We start from the raw sequence: 26,956 nt of genomic DNA, 5'->3' as shown, positions 1-26,956 counted from the left end.
TTGACTCAGAAGTAGCACAGAATTGTCAGTGCACATTACAGGGATGGTCATCTTCAAAAGCTTTACTTATTTGTAACAAGGAATGATAAATTAATTAAGGTTGTCGTAATACAACATAGTGGTTAGAAGAAAACTGGCATTTAAATCACTTATCAAACTTTTGTGATGGTGTCTCATATTCAACAGTGTATTTAAATATAAGTACAAATACTATTATTAAGGACAGTCAATCATGAACATGGTAAAAGCAACACTTATCCATGAAATTATAGTGTCACAAATGTTAGACTGCTGAGGTTGCCACCAGTCTGAAACAGACCATAGTCAACATGAAGTGTTCAAAATGGTGCTGACTTTTAACTATCAGTACTTGGGGGTGAAAGCCAATCTACCATGCCTGTAATGTAGTTGGTTTACTGCGGGCTCATAACATGCTAATTTATGCAGATTATCAATTAACAATAAGATTGGTATATATGTGGCATGAGGCACTGCCCCGCAACATCAGTATTGGCTCTTGAGCAGAACAGTTTGACTACCAATGTCATAGAGCATCTACTGCACACTTTTGTTGACTAGTAGCCTACATGAACAGAAGTGGTGAAGAGTGGTTCATTTATTGTTTGGGATTTCACTGAGGAATGAAACATTCATTTTGCTCTAACAGGAATATTTCTGATTGATTACAATTATTTACCAGCTAGGACTTGTGAGATGTTTGCATCTGAGGGGCACCTGAGCCAGTCAGGTAAGCAACATGGACTGACTCACAATGTTCCATAGTAACAAATACTCTGGTACAGACAAGGCAATAATCTGTGCATGTACAAGGTGGTTATAATTAAACTTTCACTACTTGAGCCAGCGAATGGGCCAACTTTATGGGAATGGCATTCAGACTGTGCAGTGCAAGATTTGTGTTGTTAGTAGTGTTAGTGTCATCACTTGTCATTAAGTACCAGTATTGATATGGCAACGTAGGTTTGAAACACAAGCATCAGTGTCCATCATTACAGTTGAAGAGAGTCAACATGGGTCTGGAGAAGGTTAGCAGGGCTTTACTCATAAAGCTGCTTTATCAAAACGACAGCAATAGTGCTGCTGCTCTTAGTGAGTACTGACACATTAAAGGAATAGAGAGAGGGCCCTGTTCTGCACCAGGGTTGAAGAACATGATTTGGAAGTTCGAATTAACTAGGGATTTAGGAATTGCTCCTGGGAGAGGCTGATGACCAGTTGTGTCATTCGTTATTAAAGAAGTTATTGATGCCATTGATGAGTATGTTGGCTGCAATGTGCAGTGTTCAAACAGTGTACAAGCTGTGCTGTGATGGCCGAACATTCCATGGACCAAAGTGCTGTGAACAACTGTGAAATGGTATCTGTACAAATTTCACGTTACACACCAACTTTTGCCATGTGGTACAGACATTGAAGTAGACTTTGCTCTTATGTTTCTTTCAGTTAATACTAACAATTGTCACATTTGGGAATCATTAGCAATGACAAACGTTCATGAAGTTCCACTGCAAAGTGAATGCATCACTGTGTGGTGTGGCTCCATGACACAGTTAAGACTGGTCCATTTTTCTTTGAGGAACTCAGACCCTAGGGACCAAGGGCATGCAGTGTGAATGGCACATGCTACTGTGATCTGCTTCATCAACATGTTATCCCTGCTCTACAGGAGGAGGTGCGTTGGGCTCATCTTTCTGAAGCATGAAGGAGCTCCTTATCACATTGCTCATGAGGTCACTAGGTTACTGTGTAATACATTTGGAGAAAACCAAATCATTGGCCAATCATTCCAAACTGTGTGGCCACCAAAATCACCAGATTTGAACCTGTGTGATTTCCAGAAGGGCAGGGTTTATCAACGGGACACTAATGCACGTTGGAAGATGGGTGAAGAAATATGACAAAATTCTCGTCATTCATTCACACACCATGTTCTATAAATCCTATCCTGAAAGAGACCCTTCAGGGGAGTGTATGAATGTATGGAATGAGAGAAAGATGCCATGTAAAAGTACTTGAGTCTAAAATTAAGGAATGTATAGATATTAGAATATGTAACAGGAAACAATAAAATATTACACGTAAGGAATGCTCATAACTAGTAATGAATATATAGTATCCTAACAGAAAGAATTCAGTTAACTACAGTTTCTGAGAGCAAAAATGTTTCCTTAATACATGGATGAGTGCCCAGTGGCCTGCGTGTTTTGTGGCATAATTTGTTGGGATGGCATATCAGAAAAGGGGTGCCATTCATGTCAATGTGTTTCCTCACATGCTATAGTTTTGATCTCATACGCTAAGAGTGCTGCTGTCACATCACATGACATCGTGGCCTGTGTGTTTAAGTAAACTTTGGAGCTATTTAGGCACAACTCATGATTTAGAGATAATTTATGAGAAGAACAATTTGAAGTAAGCATTGTAAATGCTTACAGAAAAGTTATGTAGCCTTTAGAGCTCAAATATATAGGAGAGTTAGACATGGACACTACAGGTTAAGGTTAGTTACAAGTTTTAATCTAGCTCACCTCAATAGGATCTCGTTTTCCTACTTCATCTTCAGGCTCATTGTCTTCCTCCGCACTTGTATCTTCAAACTCAGAATTCATCAGTTTTGCAAAATCCAGACCAGACTCCTGAAGTTCAGAATAACTGCCTTTTGCTTCAACCAAGCCCTGAAAATAATAACAGATAATTCCTTTTCTCAAATAGCTCATATTGCAAACAGTATTCTTTTTTCATTTTTCATCAACATACAATTTTTCAGGTCCTAAATTGGTATATGTGAATGAATAGGAAATTCAGTAATATATCCCTTGACAATTAAAGTAATTAGTTATACTGTAAGAATAAATCATCAAAATAAGTAACCATAACATCCTTTAACACACATGTTTCTCCTAATGTTGCAGTATATTATCTTTGGGCCCAGAGTTCTACGAGAATGCAGTGAATAGAAAATTAAGGAAAGGAAGGTCAGAGTTTAAAGAGCCACTGACCAAGAGGTCATAAGAGATGGAGTGCAAGCTCAAATAGGGGAAGGATGGTGAAGCAAACTGGCCATGTCCTTTCAAAGTGAACCAACTTATCATATAAATCATATACTGAAATGTAGGAAAAGTTACTCTGTGTAGCCACACTTTGATTTGAATGCTACTGCTTCTGAATGTTAATCCAGTGTCATCACATGCTACATACGACACAGAAATGAATTAACGAATGGGTAACTGTAATCTATGCTTCACATCTTGAAATGATTCATTAAGTTCACAGCTTTATACTGCAAATGTTTAGTTATCTGAGTTAATGTATACCTGAGACTGTATGGATAACACACAATGGAGGTCAATGGACCTATGCCAGATGAAACTTTGTGTGCAAAATTCCTAGATATCCAGATGAATTACAAATTGTGGTATGTAAGTTAACAATAGAGTTCAGTTCTGTCTGACTTGGACTTAAGCAATCTTTGTCACTACGTTGATCAGCAGGTGGGATTGTTAACATAATTTCATTCAGTACTGCTCTATTGTAAAATCTTCTGCGGATATGCACGTAAGACCAGAAAACCATTTATAATACAAAAGTGTGCAGTAGGATATTGTGCAGGGTAGGCAAATAAACATCTTGCTAAAACTCTTCAGGGAGATTGAGAGTATATAATGATACATTTGATTAATAATAAGTATAAATTTAGGGTGAACTGTTAATTTCATAATACTATAAATAAAAGTACACTACTGGCCATTAAAATTGCTTCATCAAGAAGAAATGCAGATGATAAACAGGTATTCATTGGACAAATATACTATACTAGAACTGACATGTGATTACATTTTCACGCAATTTGGGTGCACAGATCCTGAGAAATCAGTACCCAGAACAACCACCTCTGACCGTAATAACGGCCTTGATATGCCTGGGCATTGAGTCAAACAGAGCTTGGATGTCGTGTACAGGTACAGCTGCCCATGCAGCTTCAACATGATACCACAGTTCATCAAGAGTAGTGACTGGCGTATTGTGATGAGCCAGTTGCTCGGCCACCATTGACCAGACGTTTTCAATTGGTGAGAGATCTGGAGAATGTGCTGGCCAGGGCAGCAGTTGAACATTTTCTGTATCCAGAAAGGACCGTATAGGACCTGCAACATGCGGTCGTGCATTATCCTGCTGAAATGTAGGGTTTTGCAGGGATCGAATGAAGGGTAGAGCCACGGGTCGTAACACATCTGAAATGTAACGTCCACTGTTCAAAGTGCCATCAATGTGAACAAGAGGTGACCGAGACGTGTAACCAATGGCATCCCATACCATCACGCCAGGTGATACGCCAGTATGGCAATGACGAATACGTGCTTCCAATGTGCGTTCACTGCGATGTCGCCAAACACGGATGCGATCATCATGATGCTGTAAACAGAACCTGGATTCATCTGAAAGAATGACATTTTGCCATTCGTGCACCCAGGTTCGTCATTGAGTACACCATCGCAGGCACTCCTGTCTGTGATGCAGTGTCAAGGGTAACCGCAGCCATGGTCTCCGAGCTGATAGTCCATGCTGCTGCAAATGTCATCGAACTGTTCGTGCAGATGGTTTTTGTCTTGTAAACATCCCCATCTGTTGGCTCAGGGATCGAGATGTGGCTGCACGATCCATTATGGCCATGCAGATAAGATGCCTGTCATCTCGACTGCTAGTGATACGAGGCCATTGGGATCCAGCACAGCATTCCGTATTACCCTCCTGAACCCACCGATTCAATATTCTGCTAACAGTCATTGGATCTCGACCGACACGAGCAGCAATGCCGTTATACGATAAACCGCAATCGTGATAGGCTACACTCCGACCTTTATCAAAGTCGGAAACGTGATGGTACACATTCCTCCTCCTTACATGAGGCATCACAACAATGTTTCACCAGGCAAAGCCAGTCAGCTGCTGTTTGTGTATGAGAAATCGGTTGGAAACTTTCCTCATGTCAACACATTGTAGGTGTCGCCACCGGCACCAATCTAGTGTGAATGCTCTGAGAAGCTAATCATTTGCATATCTTAGTATGTTCTTCCTGTCGGTTAAATTTTCCATCTGTAGCACGTCATCTTCGTGGTGTAGCAATTTTAATGGCCAGTAGTGTAATTTCCACACATACTGCATTCCTGTATAGAGCTCAGAATGGAGTTTCATATTTTGGTGCAAAGGTCTTTAACAAGTTACTGGCAGAGATCAGGAAGGAATCAGAAATCACCAGATATTCAAAAATAAAATAAAAGAGTGCTGTATCATGTGTTCCTACAATTGATCAGACTACATGGACTAGGGGACATAAATGTCAGTTAGTACTTATGTTTATATTAAACAATTTTAACCATGTAGGAACTGATAGATTGCTACTTGCTGTAAAGAGGACACATTAAGTTGCAGGTGGTTAAAATTAAAAGACACTTACACATAAGCTTTTAGCCACAGCTTTCATCAGAAAAAGAAAGAGAAACACACACCATGCATTCACACAAGTGAGCACACCTCAAGCACACGACTGCCAACTCTGTCAGCTCAGACTATACTGCAGCCATCAAGTGAAATGGACACCACATTGTGGACTGGGTGGGAAGGGGAAGGGGAAGGGGGAAGGGATAGGAGTTTGTGGGTGGGAAGAGAGAGGAGCACAGTCTGGCTGAGTGTTCACAGACTAGACTGCCAACAGGTGTAGCATCAGGAGGTGGGAAAAATGGAGCAAAAAAGGAGAGGAGCAGGAAAGATGGTCAGGTGCATTTGCAGAGGGCAGCACACAAAGTGGGCGGGAGTTGAGAATGGGTAGAAGGTTACAGGGCAGAGGGGGTCGAACCTGCTCGATGGAGGGTGTCAGGACGGTATATTACCGTACCTTCAGGCTGTGACAATTACGGGAGCGGAGAATGTGTTGTTAGGATAGCTTCCATCGATTCAGTTCAGAAAAGCTGGTGGTGGACGGGAGGATCCAGATGACTCAGGTAGTGAAGCAGCAATTGAAAACAAGGACGTTATGTTCTGCTGCATATTGTTCCACAGTGGGGTCTACTTTGTTTTTGGTCACAGTTTGGCGGTCGAGATGCGTCCTTGAGGACAACCATACGAATATAAAACACTGTGCAATGATTGCAGCAGAGCTGGTACATGACATGGCTGCTTTCACAGGTGGCTCAGCCTCTGATGGGATAGGATAAGCTTGTGACAATATTGGAATAGGAATTGCAGAGTGGGTGGATGGGCAGGTCTCACACCTGGGTGTTCCAGTGGAATACAATCCTTGTGGCAAAGGGTTGGGATTGGGAGTGACATAGGGATGAACTAGGGTGTTGTGGAGGTTGGGTGGCAAGGGAAGACAGGGGTGGACCGATCTTGTGTAGGATGTCCCTCATTTCAGGTGATGACAATAGGTAATCGAAGCCTTGTTGAAGGATGTTGTTTAGCTGTCCAGTCTGGGATTGTATTGGCTCATGAAGAGAGCACTTCTTTGTGTGCAGATGGGAGTTATCCTTACAAACATTCTCTGTTCCCATAATTACCCAGGCCTCAACCTATCTTAACATACTGTCCCCACCATCTCCATCCAACAGTTTCCACCCTCTCTGTCATATCAGTTCCTCCCCATTCTTGTCTCCAACCCACTTTGTGTGCCGCCCTCTGCCAATGTCTATCTTTCTCTATTCCTCTCCTTTTTGCTCAGTTTTCCCCACCTCCCTGCCCCACAAGCTCCAGTCACTGCACCTGTTGTCCGTCTAGTGCACGCACACTCTGCCTGATGACACTCCTCTCTTCCCCTACCTGTACACTGCTATCCCTTCCCCTTTACCAGCCCCCCCTCCCCCCCCTCCCCCCAAGATTGCTGCTTCCATGCCTCATGACAGTTGCTTTCTGGTCTGAGCTGCCAAAGTTGGTGGTCACATGTGTGTGAGGTGTGCTTGCTTGTGTGACTGAACTGTGTGTGTTTCTCTTTCTTTTTCCAACAAAGTCTTTAGCCAAAACCTTATGTGTAAGTGTATTTTTATTGTGCCTGTCTGTAACATAATGTGTAATATTTACAGTAAGTAGCAATCTATCTTCTCCTACATCGTTGATGTTTGGTTTAAACAGTTTCAACTTCCACTGCATATGGACAGTTGATAGTGTTCTCTAAATGAGTATGAAGTATTAAACAAAAACAACAGCTGAACATTTTAAGAAGAAGAGCAGTGATTTTGTTCAAAAAGTAGTACATTTTTCCTTTATCTATAAAAATTAATATAGAAATAATTCCCATTATTATTGGTGTGAGAAGATTAGCACTGATTGTCAGTATACTTTACAGAGGTAGCCTGTAGTGGCTGGTTGTGCACCTAGTGATAAATGTTAATACAATGTTTGTCACAGTTTTCACAAATGTGAAAAATAAGCAGTTTGTACACTGATACTGTCACCATATATTAAGGAGCAAAATAAGACTTACATCTTGAAGAATAACTATTTCATCTACATGATGCAGAAACTGGATCTGATGAGTAACAAGAACACATATGCTATTTTTGAGCAATCTTGTAATACACTGATCAAAGAGATGTCTGCCTACATGTGGATCAACAGCAGAAAGAGGATCATCAAGAAGGTAGATGTCTGCTTTGCGATAGATGGCCCTAAAAAACATAAAAATGAATTGATGAAGTTCAGAATAGTTCACTTATTATTGGTCATATTCACAAGAGAAAAGCATATAGTGCATCATTCATAATGATAGTAGTAATGAACAGCAAGTATGTAAAATTACAATTCATAATTCACAAACAAGCAGTGTATGTTTAACACAAGTACTGTGCAGTCTGTGGTCTTTCCTAGCAGATGTCAGAAAGATGACATCTCATACAGCTTGTCGGGTAAAAGTATTGACACTTACACCTGACAAGATACATGAGAATCCTTGCTTTTATCACTGTATAGTTTTGATTTACTCATGACACAGCATGCAGAATACTGCATAATACACAAAATATTGAGAGCTATAAGAGATTTTTATAAAACTGCTTTATGTTAAATGCTCTAATTATGAAAATAATAGAAGTTTTAATGACTTATTATATTAAAAATTTATAAACATTATTAAAATGTTTTTGTATTTGAAACAATGTATAAATCACTTACAACCACCTATTGTTTACAAAATACTAAAACAAATAGCTGATATGATACATTTATTGTAACACTATTCTTGGAAATAACTAAAAACCAATTCTCAAACAATGCCTATGTTCAAAGTAACTTAAATGTAACTGTGCACATGTTGAGTAGCAATAAATTCCTATATTCAGTTTTTAATAAAACAAACTTGCTACCAGAGTGGAAGTTTAGAATAACTGTGTCTTTGATAATCCACTATTGTTGCACAGCATTCAAAGAGCTGTTCAGCCCAAAACTCATTAATCTGAAAATCCTTGCACTTAACCTCTTTTTTGCATGAGTAACTCACAGCACATTTCTTTTTATTGGTTCTATAATAGTACAACTTTAATTTGTACCATTAAGCCACATCTGTTCAATTTCAATGATTTCCACGTGATGTTCTGATATGCACGACAAATCAGCTGAAATTTCATCTGTTATTTCATTTTTTTAGTACTGTTCCTTCTTTTTACTAATGAGGGTATTGATGTTTTCATGGAAGAGACTAAATGCAGCTTTAAAAAAATGTCTGCACTTCATCAAAACTGCAGTATTTTGTTTTACTAGCAGCTGTTCCACCTGAAACTACATTTATTACATAGCTCTGTTTTTCGAACTGATTTACCCTAAAAATAGACTTACAGACCAGGCTGGAAATCACTGGGATAGGATGGACACAACCTTGGTGGGATTAGACATTTCTGGCAATTAACCATGCATCAGCTGTATCAGTTATCTATGAAAACTTCATGTCCCTGGTTTTTCCTTTACCTCCTGGTACGAAAAATATAGTCTCTAAAATTGAGCTGCAAGTTATAGTTAGTCCTACCTCAGCAGGTCAAGACTTTATAATCTACATCTATATCTATACTCTGGAAACCTCCTTGTGGTGTATGTTGGATGGTTCTTTGTGGGTCATTGCACTTCCATCCTTTCCTGTTCTAGTGATGAATGGTGCACAGGAAGAATGATTGTTGGTAAGCTTTCATATATGCTCACATCTCTCTAATTTTAGCATCAGAGCTTTTTGTGAGATATCACATGAGGAAGCACTATATTGGTTGATTGCGCTACAAACATATGCTCTTGGGATTTTAACTGGAGTTGAATGACTATTTCCCACGATGCTTTTGTGCTCGCTGAACAAACCTCTGATAAAATGAACCACCCGTATTTGGCATTTAGCTTTAATCATGAAACATGGACCTTGCCATTCGTGGGGAGGCTTGCATGCCTCAGAAATGCAGTTAGCTGTACTGTAGGTGCAACCACAACAGATGAGTATCTGTTAAGAGGCCAAACAAACATGTGGCTGCTGAAGAGGGGCAGCAGCCGTTTCAGTTGTTGCAGTGGCATGACTGAACTGGCCTTGTAACATCAACCAAGGCAGCATTGCTGTGCTGGTACTGCAGACAGCTGGAACCAAGGGGAAACTACAGCCATAATTTTCCCAAGGGCATGCAGCTTTACTGTATGGTTAAATGATGATGGCATCCTCTTGGGTAAAATATTCCAGAGGTAAAATAGTCCCCCATTTGGATTTATGGGTGGGGACTACTCACAAGGATGCTATTATCAGGAGAAACAAAACTTGCATTCTATGGATCGGAATGTGGAATGTCAGATCCATTAATCGGGAAGGTAGGTTAGAAAATTTGAAAAAGGAAATGGATAAGTTGATGTTCAGTGGCAGGAGGAACACAACTTGTGGTCAGGTGAATATAGGTTTATAAACATAAAATCAAATAGGGGTAATGCAGGAGTACATTTAATAATGGACAAAAAAAATAGGAATGCAGATAAGCAATTACAAACAGCATAGTGAACACATTACTGTAGTCAAGATAGACATAAAGCCCATGCCTGCCACAGTAGTACAAGTTTATATGCAACTAGCTCTGCAGATGATAAAGAGATTGAAGAAATGTATGATGAGATAAAAGAAATGGTTCAAATAATTAAGGGAGATGAAAATTTAATAGTCATGGGGGACTGGAATTCAATAGTAGGAAAAGGAAGAGAAGGAAAAGTAGTATGAAAATATGGACTGAGGATAAGGAATGAAAGAGGAAGCCACCTGGTAGAATTTTGCACAGCACATAATTTAATCATAGCTAACATTTGGTTTAAGAATCATGAAAGAAGGTTGTATACATGGAAGAGTCCAGGAGACACTGGAAGGTTTCAGATTGATTACATAATGGTAAGACAGAGATTTAGGAACCAGGTTTTAAACTGTAAGACATTTCCAGGGGCAGATGTGGACTCTGACCACAATTTATTGGTTATGAACTGTAGATCAAAACTAAAGAAACTGTAAAGAGGTAGGAATTTAAGGAGATGGGACCTGGATAAACTGAAAGAACTACAGGTTGTAGAGAGTTTCAGAGGGAGCATTAGGGAACAATTGACAAGAACATGGAAAAGGAATACAGTAGAAAAAGATTTGGTAACTTTGAGAGATGGAATAGTGAAGGCATGTAGGTAAAAAGACAAAGACTAGTAAAAATCCTTGGGTAACACAAGAGATATTGAATTTCATTGATGAATGGGGAAAATATAAAAATACAGTAAACAAAGCAGGTGAAAAGGAATAAAAATGAGTTCAACAGAAAGTACAAAGCGGCTAAGCGAGAATGGCTAGAGGATAAATGTAAGGATGTAGAAGCATATATCATTAGGGGTAAGATAGATGCTGCCTACAGGAAAATTAAAGAGACTTCTGGAGAAAAGAGAGTCACCTGTGTGAATATCAAGCACTCAAATGGTAAACAAGTCCTAAGCAAAGACGGGAAATCCAAAAGGTGGAAGGAATATATAGAGCGTCTGTGCAAGAGCAATGTAAATTAGGGCAACATCATGGAAATGGAAAAGGACATAGATGAAGATGAGAAGGGAGATATGACACTATGTGAAGAATTTGACAGAGCACTGAAAGACCTAAGTAGAAACAAGGCCCCGGGAGTAGACAACATTTTGTTACAACTACTGATGGCCTTGGGAGAGCCAATGATGGCCAAACTCTTCTATCCACTGAGCACAATATAGAAGACAGGCGAATACCCTCAGACTTCAAGAAGAATATAATAATTCCAATTCCAAAGAAAGCAGGTGCTGACAGGTGTGAAAATCACCAAACTATCAGATTAATAAGTCACGGTTGCAAAATACTGACATGAATTCTTTACAGACAAATAGAAAAACTGGCAGAAGCCGACCTCAGGGAAGATCAATTTGGATTCCGTAGAAATATTGGAACACGTGAGGCAATACTGGCCCTATGACTTATTTTAGAAGCTAGGTTAAGGAAAGACAAATCTATGTATATAGCATTTGTTGGCTTGGAGAAAGCTTTTGATAGTGTTGACTGGAATACTCTCTTCCGAGATCTGAGAGGAGCAGGTGTAAAATACAGGGAGCAAAAGACTATTTACAATTTGTACAGAAACCAGAAGGCAAATATAAGAGTCGAGTGGCACAAACGGGGAAGCAGCAATTGAGAAGGGAGTGAGACAGGGTTGTAACCTATACCCTATGTTATTCAAACTGTACATTGAACGAGCAGTAAAGGAAACCAAAGAAAAATTTAGAATAGGAATTAAAATCCAGGGAGAAGAAATAAAAACCTTGAGGTTTGCCGATGACATTGAAATTCTGTCAGGGACAGCAAAGGACTTGGAAGAAGAGTTGCACAGAATGGACAGTGTCTTGAAAAGAAGATATACGATGATTATTAACAAGAGCAAAATGAGGATAATGGAATGTAGTTGAATTAAACCATGTGATGCTGAGGGAATTAGATTAGAAATGAGACACTTAAAGTAGTAGATGAGTTTTGCTATTTTGGGAGCAAAATAACTGAGGGTGGTCAAAAGTAGAGAGGATATAAAATGTAGTCTAGCAATGGCAAGGACAGTGTTTCTGAAGAAGATAAACTTGTTGATATTGAGTATAGATTTAAGTATCAGGAAGCCTTTTCTGAAAGTATTTGTATGGAGTGAAGCCATGTAAGGATGTGAAACATGGATGATAAACAGTTCAGATGAGAAGAGAATAGAAGCTTTTGAAATATGGTGCTACAGGAGAATTAACTAGTGAAAATAGAATTGGGGAGAAGTGGAATTTGTGGCACAACTTAACTAGAAGGAGAGATCGTTTGGTAGAACACATGCTAAGGCATCAATGGATCATCAATTTAGTACTGGAGGGAAGCGTGGAGGGTAAAAATCATAGAAGGAACCCAAGAAGTGAATACATTAAGCCGATTCAGAAGGATGTAGGTTGCAGTAGTTACTTGGAGATGAAGAGGCTTGCACAGGGTATAGTAGCATAGAGAGATGCATCAAACCGGTCTTCGGACTGAAGACCACAACAATAACAACAGCAAGGTGAAATAGCTCTATCTGTTACAATTCTATCCCTTAAACAAATTTCATTTCTTTGTTTTCCAATATACATGTAATGCACACATGATGTGTACACAAAGTCTTATACATGCAGTATTTCACTAAACTTTATTGTTCACAGGATAATTTAAAGTCACATGATGATAATATTTAAACAGTTCAAGTACAAAATATTTAATTTAAATAAATATTCTAAATTTACTATAGCTGTAAGCCATCTGGATGTGAAAAATCAACCTGGTTAAAATTGTTTATGTCAGTGTTGGCAGAGATTATTTGAAAGCTCTCATTCATCTCTCTCAAGGGAATGTTTTACTTTTTCTGAACACTTAACTTTTCAAAAGTTATTTACATCTAAAATTTTCATGTTCTAGAAATAGTATGGAAAGGAGAGATTAATTCTCACCACAGAGAAGGTGTTGAATTTCAGACACACACAATGAAAAGACTGCTAAAATATTAAGCTTTCACAAAAAGTTCTTCTTGAAAAATAGAAAACATACACGCACATTCACACAAGCACAACTCACACTAAAACGACCACTGTCTCTGGGTGCTGAGCCAGTCTTTTTCATTGTGCTTAAAAATTGTAAGCTCTAACATAAAATTAATTACCACCTATCTTGCTCATTTATAGACAACTAGACTATAGAAAACTATGCACCTCTGAGTCTTATGAGAAAAATCTGAATTTATTTCTGTAAAAATTTTGTACTCTCACATATGCTACCACATATAAATGAGTAATCATGTTACCATTTTCTAAGCAGTCTAATTCAAATATTAAACATTACACTAAACATCTCTATCTGCATATTACACTGTCTTCCACCTTCACCTTAAGCTCTCAGGTTTTTAAATCTCATCTGATGCAGTCCCCAAGAATCAGTCTTTCCTTCTCATCCCATACAGTAAGTCTTCCCTGACCCTCTGGGTGACTTTCCCAAAATCTACCCCTTTTTCTAGACCTCTCCAGTCCTTTTCCTTCACCCTTGTTCCTCCTCCTTCAACACCTCTGCCCGAAGAAGGAGCCACTGATTCTGAAATCTTGCCAGTTACAACTTTCTTTTATGTATGTGTTCTGCCAATGCTTGGTGAGTAGATTTTTTATCTATACAATTAAATAATTTTGTCAATAAATGATTGTTTTCGTTGTTATATTAGCCCATGTGGCCATCATTCCTTCTTATTTAACCCTCTTGTCCATTTATGTTGTCATTGCCCCTTCATCTATTCAATTAAAAAACATTACAGTAAGAATCATTTTTCATTCACGTACACTAGGACATCAAAAAGTAAGTTACACATTATTATGGCTGGTCAAAAAAGTTTTGCTGAATGCTGCACTTCAAAGTGACACAGATACACGACACTACTTTTCAACAATCACTAAGTTTCTGTCAACAATGGCCAGAATGTTTTACCAAACACTCATTTCTCAGTCTTCTCTTTGGTCATAACAGCCATTTGAGAAATGCAGTGTGGACAGCCTCATCGTCAGAAGTTGCTACAAATCAGTTCCTCCGGAGCCTGAACATCATTGTCTGTGATTGATGTCAATGACCTTCCTTCCCAGTCAGCACCACATACCTCTGTACAGCCTTGGTCAAATTTTTGGCAACATTTCACTACGGGTGGACACAACATTACATTTGGTCCACGAACCTTCTGAATTTCATGATGAATCGATATGCAATATAGACTTTTGCTCTCAAGAATTGTACTGTCCAGCATACTTCAATTTTGGGGCACATTTCCAGTATCATGCCACTACACTTCTGTGCTGTGATGCACCTGATATCCATACTACAGCAGAACTGTCTCTGCATGGAACCCAGAACATGTACTCCCTTCTGACAAGACACTATGCAATGGCCTTAGGATGGCAAAACATGTGTAACTCACTTTTTTAAGTCCCCCCATACAAAAATAACATTTGCTTTTCCTTTTTATTAATTAATTATTCTTCTACTCAAAAAATTTATACAATTTTTGGATTTGCTTTAGAAAACTATAGGTTTATGAGTTATAAAAGGTAGGTATATAATTTTTTGTATTATTTATAACAATAAAAGTAATCAATTTTTGACAATATAACGTAAATGGATAGGTGAGGAATCTACTCACCAAGTGGTGGCAGCAGAACACACATATAAAAAAGTTTTTTCTTATGCAATCTTTCAGAGCCAGTGGCACTTTCTTCTGGCAAAATGATTTATGGGGAGGAAGAGGGGTGAAAGGAAAGGAATTGGAGTACAAGGATATAGTTCAGAAAAGTCTCCAGAACCCCGGATCAGGAGAGGTGCAACTTTTCCAAACTCTACCCCTTGTCCTAAACCTCTCCAGTTCCTTTCCTTTCACCCCTCTTCTTCCCCTTCAACCCTTCTGCCAGAAGAAGGAGCCACTGGCTCTCAAAGCTTGCATAAGTAAAACATTTTTTATATGTGTGTTCTCCTGCCGCTGCTTGGTGAGTAGATTTCTTATCTATCCAATCACATTATATTCATCATTATTATCATTGTTAGTTTTCTTTCAAAGTCAAATAATGATATGGGCTTTAATAAAATTGGTCATATTAATTAATTTATGGATTTCTGTTACAGATACAATATTTCAATATACTGGAATCATTTTTGTAAATATCATACCGGTAATATCTTCATATATTATTTCATCATTCTTCTTTCTTTACCATTGAAGCTCAAAATGTACCATACTCATAAAGCAATAGCTTCTATTGGCGTGTACATGGCCATAACTTATTGTATTTACATAGACTATGTTATTTACACTACTAAATTAACATGTAGTTGAAAATAAAATCTAGAAAAATTTTAAGATTCATTTTGGTGTTAAACATTATAATTCCACAGCCTCAAGCTACCTGGACAATGCTCCAAGGTAATAACAACTCGTCATTCATCCTTCCTCAAATTCTATAGGTATGCAACAATAATAATTAGCGTGAGTACTTATTGTTAAGGTAATCATCATTGCCTAAATTTTTAAATTAATTCATTAACAATGTTCAGAAAATTATTAAAATCCAGTCACATTATCATTCAGTATACTCAAAATAGCACAAATTTCTTTTGTTCAAAACCCATATACATTTAGCATTACCACCCATTAGAAAACTGTACACATTCTCATCAGATTCTGTCATTTAATAAATTTAACCTACAAAATTTCATTATAAAGATGAACAAAATTATATTCCAGTAACATTCATCTAGAACTTGTCCTAAACTACACACGTGTTATGCAACTATTGTAGACTGCTGACACTGATGAAGATTCAACTCTGATGCAACGCTTCAAGCAAGCTACAAAGTTGCACACATCATTGCAACAACTGGAACACCATTCTCAATGGTTCCCTTGGCGAAATCATTTACACTACATTAATGTACACCACAACATGTGTCCTTATAGGGAAAAAGAAAATGGTTCCATGATGACATTCTTAATTAATACTACAACTCTTCTTGAGCCTTTATATTATATAAGCTATTATAATGCACCAAAATATGGTCCAAGTGAGCCCCCATGGGGCATGGGCACCTGCAGGTGCTCAAGAGCTTGCCCAGTGAGCAGGCGCTAGGGGATAGGCCACCCGCAGGGGTCCATTTCACCATACATGCACATATTATGTGCCTGTCACTTAGTTACATCTTGTGCTTCTTAGTGGAAGTGGTGACAACAATGAGTTCTAGAAGCAGCCTGTTGCCATTTCTGCCAAGTTGGGAAGAACAGTTTTCATTTTTTGAGAAAGATGGGTTGCCTCAGTGGCTTGTGTGCCATAAAGTTCTGAGTACAATTAAGAAGTATAATACACAGCATCACTATATGTCCTTTCATGTGATACAGTATGATGAGGTGGACAGTAACACAAGAAAGCAACTCATTGTCACACTGAAGAGCAAAGTTCAGCAACAGGCAAATCTGACATAAAATAAATAAATAAATATCACAAATGAATACATACTTCTTCTACACCCTGTGTCTTAGTATTGATTTCATTTACTACACACGTGTTATGCAACTATTGTAGACTGCTGACACTGATGAAGATTCAACTCTGATGCGACGCTTCAAGCAAGCTACAAAGTTGCACACATCATTGCAACAACTGGAACACCATTCTCAATGGTTCCCTTGGTGAAATCATGTCTGCTTGCCATTGTCGAGTGCTTAGCACCAGCAGACAATATGGAATTTGAAGGAGTTTGCCTCTCCAAGCAAATGGTACCTCACTGGATTCCGAATATGGACACAGACTGGAAAATCAACTGAAGCAGAAGTGCCAGACTTTACAACTTTTTTGTTAGCCCTTGATGAAACCACAGATGTTGCTCAGCTCACAATATCTGTGAGGGACATTAATTCAGAACTATAGGTTTTTGAGGAGCTGATAGATGCGATACCGAAGGAGTACACAATCCCAGGTCACCACATATGTGTGGTTGTCTGTGAGTCTGCAGAAAACATGTTCTTGCCATGGGACAGGCTCTATTCTGTGGCAACTGCAAGTGGTTGGGAGCCAGTAAGGTTACATGACTTATTTGAAGCAAAAAATCAAGACAGAATTTTAGAAAGAAAGAAATTTTGGAAAGAAATATCAAGTGTACTCTGTTTCGAGCAGCAAGAAGTCTGTTTTGCTGAAAGTGTGAAACACACTTACATCATGAAGGCCATGGTGAAGTGTGTAAATTTTGTGAGATGCTATGGTGTCAACCACCACCAGTTCAAAGTCTTTTTGCATGACCTGGAAGCAGCCTATAGCAATATTCCTTATCACTGCACAGTATGGTGACTTAGCGGAGGCACAGTTCTCGACATAGTTTTCGCAATTTGGGAAGAAACTGCCTTGTTTATGGAAATGAAAGGAGACAGGCAACCATCACTCCCTGATGAGACATGGGTAGCAGACCTGGCCTTTTTAACTGACATTACAAAGCATTTAAACAGCTTAAATGCATCACTTCAAGGAAAGGATCTATTAATTGTTGATATTTACAATAAAATGTATGCATTCATGGACAAAATTCATGTATTTGAAAGGCAACTTGGTAGAGGAAATTTAACATTTTCTGAGTGTTTTTCATTCCTTCGGTTGCCTAAAGAACTAAGTTTTGGGAATTTTCAACAAATTATCATACAACTTCACCAAGGTATTGAGTTGAGTTTCAGGACATGTATTGCCTACAAAACAAGTTAAACTGTTTAGTGCTCCATTTTCAGTTGTACCGGATAATGCTCCTTCAGAAATGGAACAAACAACTTTTGCAAAACATCACACTGCTCAAGGACAGATATTACAGAATCATGAATTTCATAAGATGAGATCATGATCTTTATACGAAAGACTTTCCCAAATTACACAGGAATGCAGCTGACATCATATATATGTTTGGCTCAACACATGGTTGTGAACAACTGTTTTCTACAATGATGAGAGTAAAAACTACAGAAAGGCCCCAGCTGCACGACCCAACACATTAAAAATTATAATCAACCATCCTTTATTGCCTTGTACATGGTCTTCCCCCTAGCCAGTGTTTTGTGCACAGTGCACAGTGCTATTCAACTATGACAATGCATGCATGTGTGCCAGCTGTTTACTCACTCCTGCCTGCCAGTGCCCGCAGGTGCCCAGCCACTTGCAGTTGAGTTCTTAAGCTGGAACAGCCTTGTCTAAACGATTATCTAAATTGTGTATCTGTTGAAGATCTACATTATGTAGTCCTCCTCTGAATTGAGAAAATATATTTGCTATTTGAGAAATTCCTCTGTTCAGTTCTGCTGTTATTTCTTCTTCCATTTGAGAAAATCTTTCATTTTTCTGTGTGAATGCCTGCATAATTGAATCAAATGGTATACTCCTCTCTATGAGAGCCATTTTTGTCAATCTAACAAATATTAATGTATTAAGTCCCATAGTTAGTGTTGCAGATTAACTAAAACAGTACTAATAATAAATGATATTAAATGAAACAACAAGTTTACTGTTACCAGTCACCGTTTTATTTTTTCCACGACGCGTTTCGAAGGTTTAAACCTCCATCATCGGGTGGATTTACATTAGTTAGTATTACATATGTGTGTATGTTGTGTTACGACATTTGGAGGAACTTGTGGCACTGCCTAGTGGAGAAACAAGACACTATTTCAGAATATGGTTTTGGATAACTTTTGACAAAGAATTAAACTGATATTTAATGGTAAACTTTAATAAGTAAACTAGAGTACCTCCAGTGGTCACAGGTTTCTTTTTCTGTCGTAACACTTCACATGTATACTGCCACATTTGTAAACAAATATGGCGTCTGGAATCAGCTGGGTGCAAGGTTCATACAGCAGAAGAGAAGACATAATCGCAAAGTGCAAAGAATATTCATTGTAACAACATTATTACAGGAGGTGTTTGTTTTGAGGTGTCAAATATATGTGTGTGTACTTCAGGTGGTATATAAATCTAATTTTGAAAGGTTAAAACAGCTAAACATTCGTACTCGTTTATGCAATCAGGTGAAAAGTTAAAATGGCTTAAACTTCATACTTGCTAATAACAATTAGGTAAAATGTTATAGGCTTCAATTACAATGATCATATTGGCTACAGCAGTAAAAGCATACATAGATGACACTCTTTGAAGAAAGAGAGAGAGAGAGGAAGGAGTGATTATATGAGAGCAAACATTTACATGGCAAGGAGTCTTAAGATTACATGTTGCACATATTAGCTGCCTAAAGGTTGGGGTAATACACTGGTTAATGTTATAAAATATGCAGATAGATATACATTTGTGCCAGTAGATGATGTACATACAGTTTTAAGCTGACAGGGGGTACAAGCTGTTAGTGTGATGAATTATCTGTGAATGAGGTCAATCTCTTGTACTCTTGGCGGCTGTCAATATTTATGGTAAATATTAGGATATGTGCACGTGTGTGTGTGTGTGTGTGTGTGTGTGTGTGTGTGTGTGTGTGTGTATTTTAAGAGTGTAGGCAGTTGCTGAAAACAGAGATGATACTATTGTAAATATTGTCATTTTTGTCATTTAAGATGGATTCTGGTTGTTTCATTTGGTGTTTGTATATTTGGAGTGTTTCAAGGATGTCTAGTTTTCTGCCTTTTGGTTGGATGTGTAGGATGCTAATACTTGTGTTGTTAACATGGTGTTTTGTTTCATGTAGGTGGGTAGCTATTGCTGATGTGTGGTATTTTTTGTTTTTTAGTGCTGCCATGTGTTCCTTGAACCTAATCTCAAATGATCTGCCTGTCTGGCCTATGTAGAAGCAGTCACAGTCCAAACATTCAATTTTGTACACACCTGTGTGATGAAGTGGGTTTCGTGTGCCGATGTTGTGGGGTAACTTCTGTCCAATCTTGTTGTCTGTTGTAAAGGATATACTTATGCCTTTCCGTTTGAAGACATTAGCAATCTGGTATGAAATGTTACCCAGAAAGGGGATTGTATGCAAGACATTATTTTCTTTTTGTTTTTTGTGTTGTGATTGCTTTTCCATTATTGAGTGTTTTAGAGTGTCTATTATGGAGTTGTTATAGCCATTTTCAATAGCTGTTTGTTTTATTATTTCAATTTCTTGATCACGTTTATCTTCTGAGAGTGGTAGTTGGATAGCTCTATTAATCATGTACCGGTATGCTGCCATTTTGTGTGCTGCGGGGTGGCAAGAGGAGTTGTGGATTGTAGTATGTGTTGTGGTAGGCTTACGATAAATTTCAAACTGATGTCTGTTATTCTGTGTGACACAGGTGATGAGCTTCTCTTGGTTCTTTTGGTCCAGCGGAGCTTGAACATTGTGTTTTAAGCCTTTGCAGAGTAGTGCCTCTTCTTCTGCAGAAGAAGAGGCACTACTCTGCAAAGGCTTAAAACACAATGTTCAAGCTCCGCTGGACCAAAAGAACCAAGAGAAGCTCATCACCTGTGTCGCACAGATCTCGACCACCGCCTTTAAGAAGCAAACCGACAGAATATCAGCCTGCCACAAAATTAACGAATTCATTGAAAAGGAAATTGCAAAACCATTCCCAGCATACAAGAAAAGAGAAGAAGCCCTTACACGTACCATTAAGACTAAATTAAACATAAATAATGCAATAATTGTAAAAGCTGACAAGGGCAACACAACTGTTGTAATAGACAGAACTACATACATAGAAAAAACTTTAGACTTCTTCCAAACCAGCAACATAACTGAAATACATAAAGATCCAACAGCCAGAATACAAAAGGAGATTAAACACATTTCAAACAACATTAACTTTCTACTCACCATCCAAGAAGCAAGAAACATTGTAACAATGAGCCCACAAGCACCTTGTCTTAGGTCACAACCTAAGATACACAAAGATGGGACCCCCATCAGACCCATAGTGAACTGTAGGAACAGCCCAACATTCAAGCTCAATAAAATACTGTTCAGAATTCTCAAACAAGCATACACATTCAATAATGAGAGAACACTTAAAAACACAACAGAATTCACACAATATGTCAAAAACATACAAGTACCTGATGGAGCCACACTTGCCTCATTCGACATACAAAACCTTTATTCATCAGTGCCAATAGATACCACACTACAAATAATTAATGCCAACCTACATAAACACAAAAAAATCCCTTCAACTCACATTAAAGAACTAATGGACCTGCTTTCACACAACTATTTTAAATTTAATAATAAAATCTACAAACAAACAGATGGTCTGGCAATGGGCTCAAATCTTTCCGGATTGTTAGCAGAAATATCTATTAGTAACCTAGAAGACACAATCTTGAATTCCAATCACCACCTCCTCAAAAATATCATCTACTACTACAGATATGCAGATGATATCATAATTTTAATCAAAGGCACTAAAGATGACATCAGTGAGTTGAATCAGTTTTTCAACAACTCCCATGAAAGCATAAAATTCACAGTCGAACACCAAAAAGATGACAGTATAAATTTCCTAGACCTTACCATTACAATAAAGAATAACAGACATCAATTTGAAATTTATCGTAAGCCTACCACAACACATACTACAATCCACAACTCCTCTTGCCACCCCGCAGCACACAAAATGGCAGCATACCGGTACATGATTAATAGAGCTATCCAACTACCACTCTCAGAAGATAAACGTGATCAAGAAATTGAAATAATAAAACAAACAGCTATTGAAAATGGCTATAACAACTCCATAATAGACACTCTAAAACACTCAATAATGGAAAAGCAATCACAACACAAAAAACAAAAAGAAAATAATGTCTTGCATACAGTCCCCTTTCTGGGCAACATTTCATACCAGATTGCTAATGTCTTCAAACGGAAAGGCATAAGTATATCCTTTACAACAGACAACAAGATTGGACAGAAGTTACCCCACAACATCGGCACATGAAACCCACTTCATCACACAGGTGTGTACAAAATTGAATGTTTGGACTGTGACTGCTTCTACATAGGCCAGACAGGCAGATAATTTGAGATTAGGTTCAAGGAACACATGTTGTTGTTGTTGTTGTTGTGGTCTTCAGTCCTGAGACTGGTTTGATGCAGCTCTCCATGCTACTCTATCCTGTGCAAGCTTTTTCATCTCCCAGTACCTACTGCAACCTACATCCTTCTGAATCTGCTTAGTGTATTCATCTCTTGGTCTCCCCCTACGATTTTTACCCTCCACGCTGCCCTCCAATACTAAATTTGTGATCCCTTGATGCCTCAGAACATGTCCTACCAACCGATCCCTTCTTCTGGTCAAGTTGTGCCACAAACTTCTCTTCTCCCCAATCCTATTCAATACTTCCTCATTAGTTATGTGATCTACCCATCTAATCTTCAGCATTCTTCTGTAGCACCACATTTCGAAAGCTTCTATTCTCTTCTTGTCCAAACTATTTATCGTCCATGTTTCACTTCCGTACATGGCTACACTCCATACGAATACTTTCAGAAATGACTTCCTGACACTTAAATCAATACTGGATGTTAACAAATTTCTCTTCTTCAGAAATGCTTTCCTTGCCATTGCCAGCCTACATTTTATATCCTCTCTACTTCGACCATCATCAGTTATTTTGCTCCCCAAATAGCAAAACTCCTTTACTACTTTAAGTGCCTCATTTCCTAATCTAATTCCCTCAGCATCACCCGACTTAATTAGACTACATTCCATTATCCTTGTTTTGCTTTTGTTGATGTTCATCTTATATCCTCCTTTCAAGACACTGTCCATTCCATTCAACTGCTCTTCCAAGTCCTTTGCTGTCTCTGACAGAATTACAATGTCATCGGCGAACCTCAAAGTTTTTATTTCTTCTCCATGAATTTTAATACCTACTCCGAATTTTTCTTTTGTTTCCTTTACTGCTTGCTCAATATACAGATTGAACAACATCGGGGAGAGGCTACAACCCTGTCTTACTCCCTTCCCAACAACTGCTTCCCTTTCATGTCCCTCGACTCTTATAACTGCCATCTGGTTTCTGTACAAATTGTAAATAGCCTTTCGCTCCCTGTATTTTACCCCTGCCACCTTTAGAATTTGAAAGAGAGTATTCCACTCAACATTGTCAAAAGCTTTCTCTAAGTCTACAAATGCTAGAAACGTAGGTTTGCCTTTCCTTAATCTTTCTTCTAAGATAAGTCGTAAGGTCAGTATTGCCTCACGTGTTCCAGTGTTTCTACGGAATCCAAACTGATCTTCCCCGAGGTTGGCTTCTACTAGTTTTTCCATTCGTCTGTAAAGAATTCGTGTTAGTATTTTGCAGCTGTGACTTATTAAACTGATAGTTCGGTAATTTTCACATCTGTCAACACCTGCTTTCTTTGGGATTGGAATTATTATATTCTTCTTGAAGTCTGAGGGTATTTCGCCTGTTTCATACATCTTGCTCACCAGATGGTAGAGTTTTGTCAGGACTGGCTCTCCCACGGCCGTCAGTAGTTCCAATGGAATATTGTCTACTCCGGGGGCCTTGTTTCGACTCAGGTCTTTCAGTGCTCTGTCAAACTCTTCACGCAGTATCGTATCTCCCATTTCATCTTCATCTACATCCTCTTCCATTTCCATAATACTGTCCTCAAGTACATCGCCCTTGTATAGACCCTCTATATACTCCTTCCACCTTTCTGCTTTCCCTTCTTTGCTTAGAACTGGGTTTCCATCTGAGCTCTTGATATTCATACAAGTGTTTCTCCTTTCACCAAAGGTCTCTTCAATTTTCCTGTAGGCGGTATCTATCTTACCCCTAGTGAGATAGGCCTCTACATCCTTACATTTGTCCTCTAGCCATCCCTGCTTAGCCATTTTGCACTTCCTGTCGATCTCATTTTTGAGACGTTTGTATTCCTTTTTGCCTGTTTCACTTACTGCATTTTTATATTTTCTCCTTGCATCAATTAAATTCAATATTTCTTCCGTTACCCAAGGATTTCTACTAGCCCTCGTCTTTTTACCTACTTGATCCTCTGCTGCCTTCACTACTTCATCCCTCAAAGCTACCCATTCTTCTTCTACTGTATTTATTTCCCCCATTCCTGTCAATTGCTCCCTTATGCTCTCCCTGAATCTCTGTACAACCTCTGGTTCTTTTAGTTTATCCAGGTCCCATCTCCTTAAATTCCCACCTTTTTGCAGTTTCTTCAGTTTTAATCTACAGGTCATAACCAATAGATTGTGGTCAGAGTCCACATCTGCCCCTGGAAATGTCTTACAATTTAAAACCTGGTTCCTAAATCTCTGTCTTACCATTATATAATCTATCTGATACCTTTTAGTATCTCCAGGGTTCTTCCATGTATACAACCTTCTTTCATGATTCTTAAACCAAGTGTTAGCTATGATTATGTTGTGCTCTGTGCAAAATTCTACCAGGTGGCTTCCTCTTTCATTTCTGTCCCCCAATCCATATTCACCTACTATGTTTCCTTCTCTCCCTTTTCCTACACTCGAATTCCAGTCACCCATGACTATTAAATTTTCGTCTCCCTTCACAATCTGAATAATTTCTTTTATTTCATCATACATTTCTTCAATTTCTTCGTCATCTGCAGAGCTAGTTGGCATATAAACTTGTACTACTGTAGTAGGTGTGGGCTTCGTATCTATCTTGGCCACAATAATGCGTTCACTATGCTGTTTGTAGTAGCTTACCCGCATTCCTATTTTCCTATTCATTATTAAACCTACTCCTGCATTACCCCTATTTGATTTTGTGTTTATAACCCTGTAGTCACCTGACCAGAAGTCTTGTTCCTCCTGCCACCGAACTTCACTAATTCCCACTATATCTAACTTCAACCTATCCATTTCCCTTTTTAAATTTTCTAACCTACCTGCCCGATTAAGGGATCTGACATTCCACGCTCCGATCCGTAGAACGCCAGTTTTCTTTCTCCTGATAACGACATCCTCTTGAGTAGTCCCCGCCCGGAGATCCGAATGGGGGACTATTTTACCTCCGGAATATTTTACCCAAGAGGACGCCATCATCATGTAATCATACAGTAAAGCTGCATGCCCTCGGGAAAAATTACGGCTGTAGTTTCCCCTTGATTTCAGCCGTTCACAGTACCAGCACAGCAAGGCCGTTTTGGTCATTGTTACAAGGCCAGATCAGTCAATCATCCAGACTGTTGCCCTTGCAACTACTGAAAAGGCTGCTGCCCCTCTTCAGGAACCACACGTTTGTCTGGCCTCTCAACAGATACCCCTCCATTGTGGTTGCACCTACGGTACGGCAATCTGTATCGCTGAGGCACGCAAGCCTCCCCACCAACGGCAAGGTCCATGGTTCATGGGGGGGAAGGAACACATGGCAGCACTAAAAAACAAAAAATACCACACATCAGCAATAGCTACCCACCTACATGAAACAAAACACCATGTTAACAACACAAGTATTAGCATCCTACACATCCAACCAAAAGGCAGAAAACTAGACATCCTTGAAACACTCCAAATATACAAACACCAAATGAAACAACCAGAATCCATCTTAAAAATGACAATATTTACAATAGTATCATCTCTGTTTTCAGCAACTGCCTACACTCTTAAAATACACACACACACACACACACACACACACACGTGCACATATCCTAATATTTACCATAAATATTGACAGCCGCCAAGAGTACAAGAGATTGACCTCATTCACAGATAATTCATCACACTAACAGCTTGTACCCCCTGTCAGCTTAAAACTGTATGTACATCATCTACTGGCACAAATGTATATCTATCTGCATATTTTATAACATTAACCAGTGTATTACCCCAACCTTTAGGCAGCTAATATGTGCAACATGTAATCTTAAGACTCCTTGCCATGTAAATGTTTGCTCTCATATAATCACTCCTTCCTCTCTCTCTCTCTTTCTTCAAAGAGTGTCATCTATGTATAATTTTACTGCTGTAGCCAATATGATCATTGTAATTGAAGCCTATAACATTTTACCTAATTGTTATTAGCAAGTATGAAGTTTAAGCCATTTTAACTTTTCACCTGATTGCATAAACGAGTACGAATGTTTAGCTGTTTTAACCTTTCAAAATTAGATTTATATACCACCTGAAGTACACACACATATATTTGACACCTCAAAACAAACACCTCCAAATGGTTTAAACGATTATTCTGTAATAATGTTGTTACAATGTATATTCTTTGCACTTTGCGATTATGTCTTCTCTTCTGCTGTACGAACCTTGCACCCAGCTGATTCCAGACGCCATATTTGTTTACAAATGTGGTAGTATACATGTGAAGTGTTACGACAGAAAAAGGAACCTGTGACCACTGGAGGTACTCTAGTTTACTTATTAAAGTTTACCATTAAATATCAGTTTAATTCTTTGTCAAAAGTTATCCAAAACCATATTCTGAAATAGTGTCTTGTTTCTCCACTAGGCAGTGCCACAAGTTCCTCCAAATGTCGTAACACAACATACACACATATGTAATACTAACTAATGTAAATCCACCCGATGATGGAGGTTTAAACCTTCGAAACGCGTCGTGGAAAAAATAAAACGGTGACTGGTAACAGTAAACTTGTTGTTTCATTTAATGTCAGTAACAGTCACAGTAAAGCCTAACCTAAAAATAAATGATATATTTTTCTTGTCTCTGTATCATTCAGTAACCAGCAAAATTTCTGAAATTTTCTGTTGGAATTAAATTTTGTCTTAGAAATCTTCTGTGTCACTTGATATTCACCTAATAAGTTCAGTTTCAATGTATGAGTTGTAATTTAGAAATCACTCCACTATCAACCATACAGTGGACTCTACTGAGCATTTGTGTACTGTGTCAACTG

General features: G+C 38.5%; 1 protein-coding gene across 3 annotated transcripts in view; it reads right to left on the bottom strand.

The window, feature by feature from the left end:
- The window catches only part of LOC124775036 (probable multidrug resistance-associated protein lethal(2)03659), a 294,648-nt gene that overhangs the window by 118,304 nt on the left and 149,388 nt on the right, over nt 1-26,956 (bottom strand). For all 3 annotated transcript variants that reach the window (XM_047249811.1, XM_047249810.1, XM_047249812.1), the window contains 2 exons: nt 7,496-7,679; nt 2,550-2,696 (listed from right to left, as the gene is read on the bottom strand). In XM_047249811.1, the coding sequence (XP_047105767.1) occupies nt 2,550-2,696; nt 7,496-7,679 (331 nt within the window). The remainder of the gene's footprint in view (nt 1-2,549; nt 2,697-7,495; nt 7,680-26,956) is intronic.

The sequence above is a fragment of the Schistocerca piceifrons genome, chromosome 2 (assembly GCF_021461385.2).
Source record: "Schistocerca piceifrons isolate TAMUIC-IGC-003096 chromosome 2, iqSchPice1.1, whole genome shotgun sequence".
Taxonomy (NCBI): Eukaryota; Metazoa; Arthropoda; class Insecta; order Orthoptera; family Acrididae; genus Schistocerca; species Schistocerca piceifrons.
Note: the sequence above shows the minus strand (reverse complement) of the source record. Positions and strands in the feature narration are given on the sequence as shown.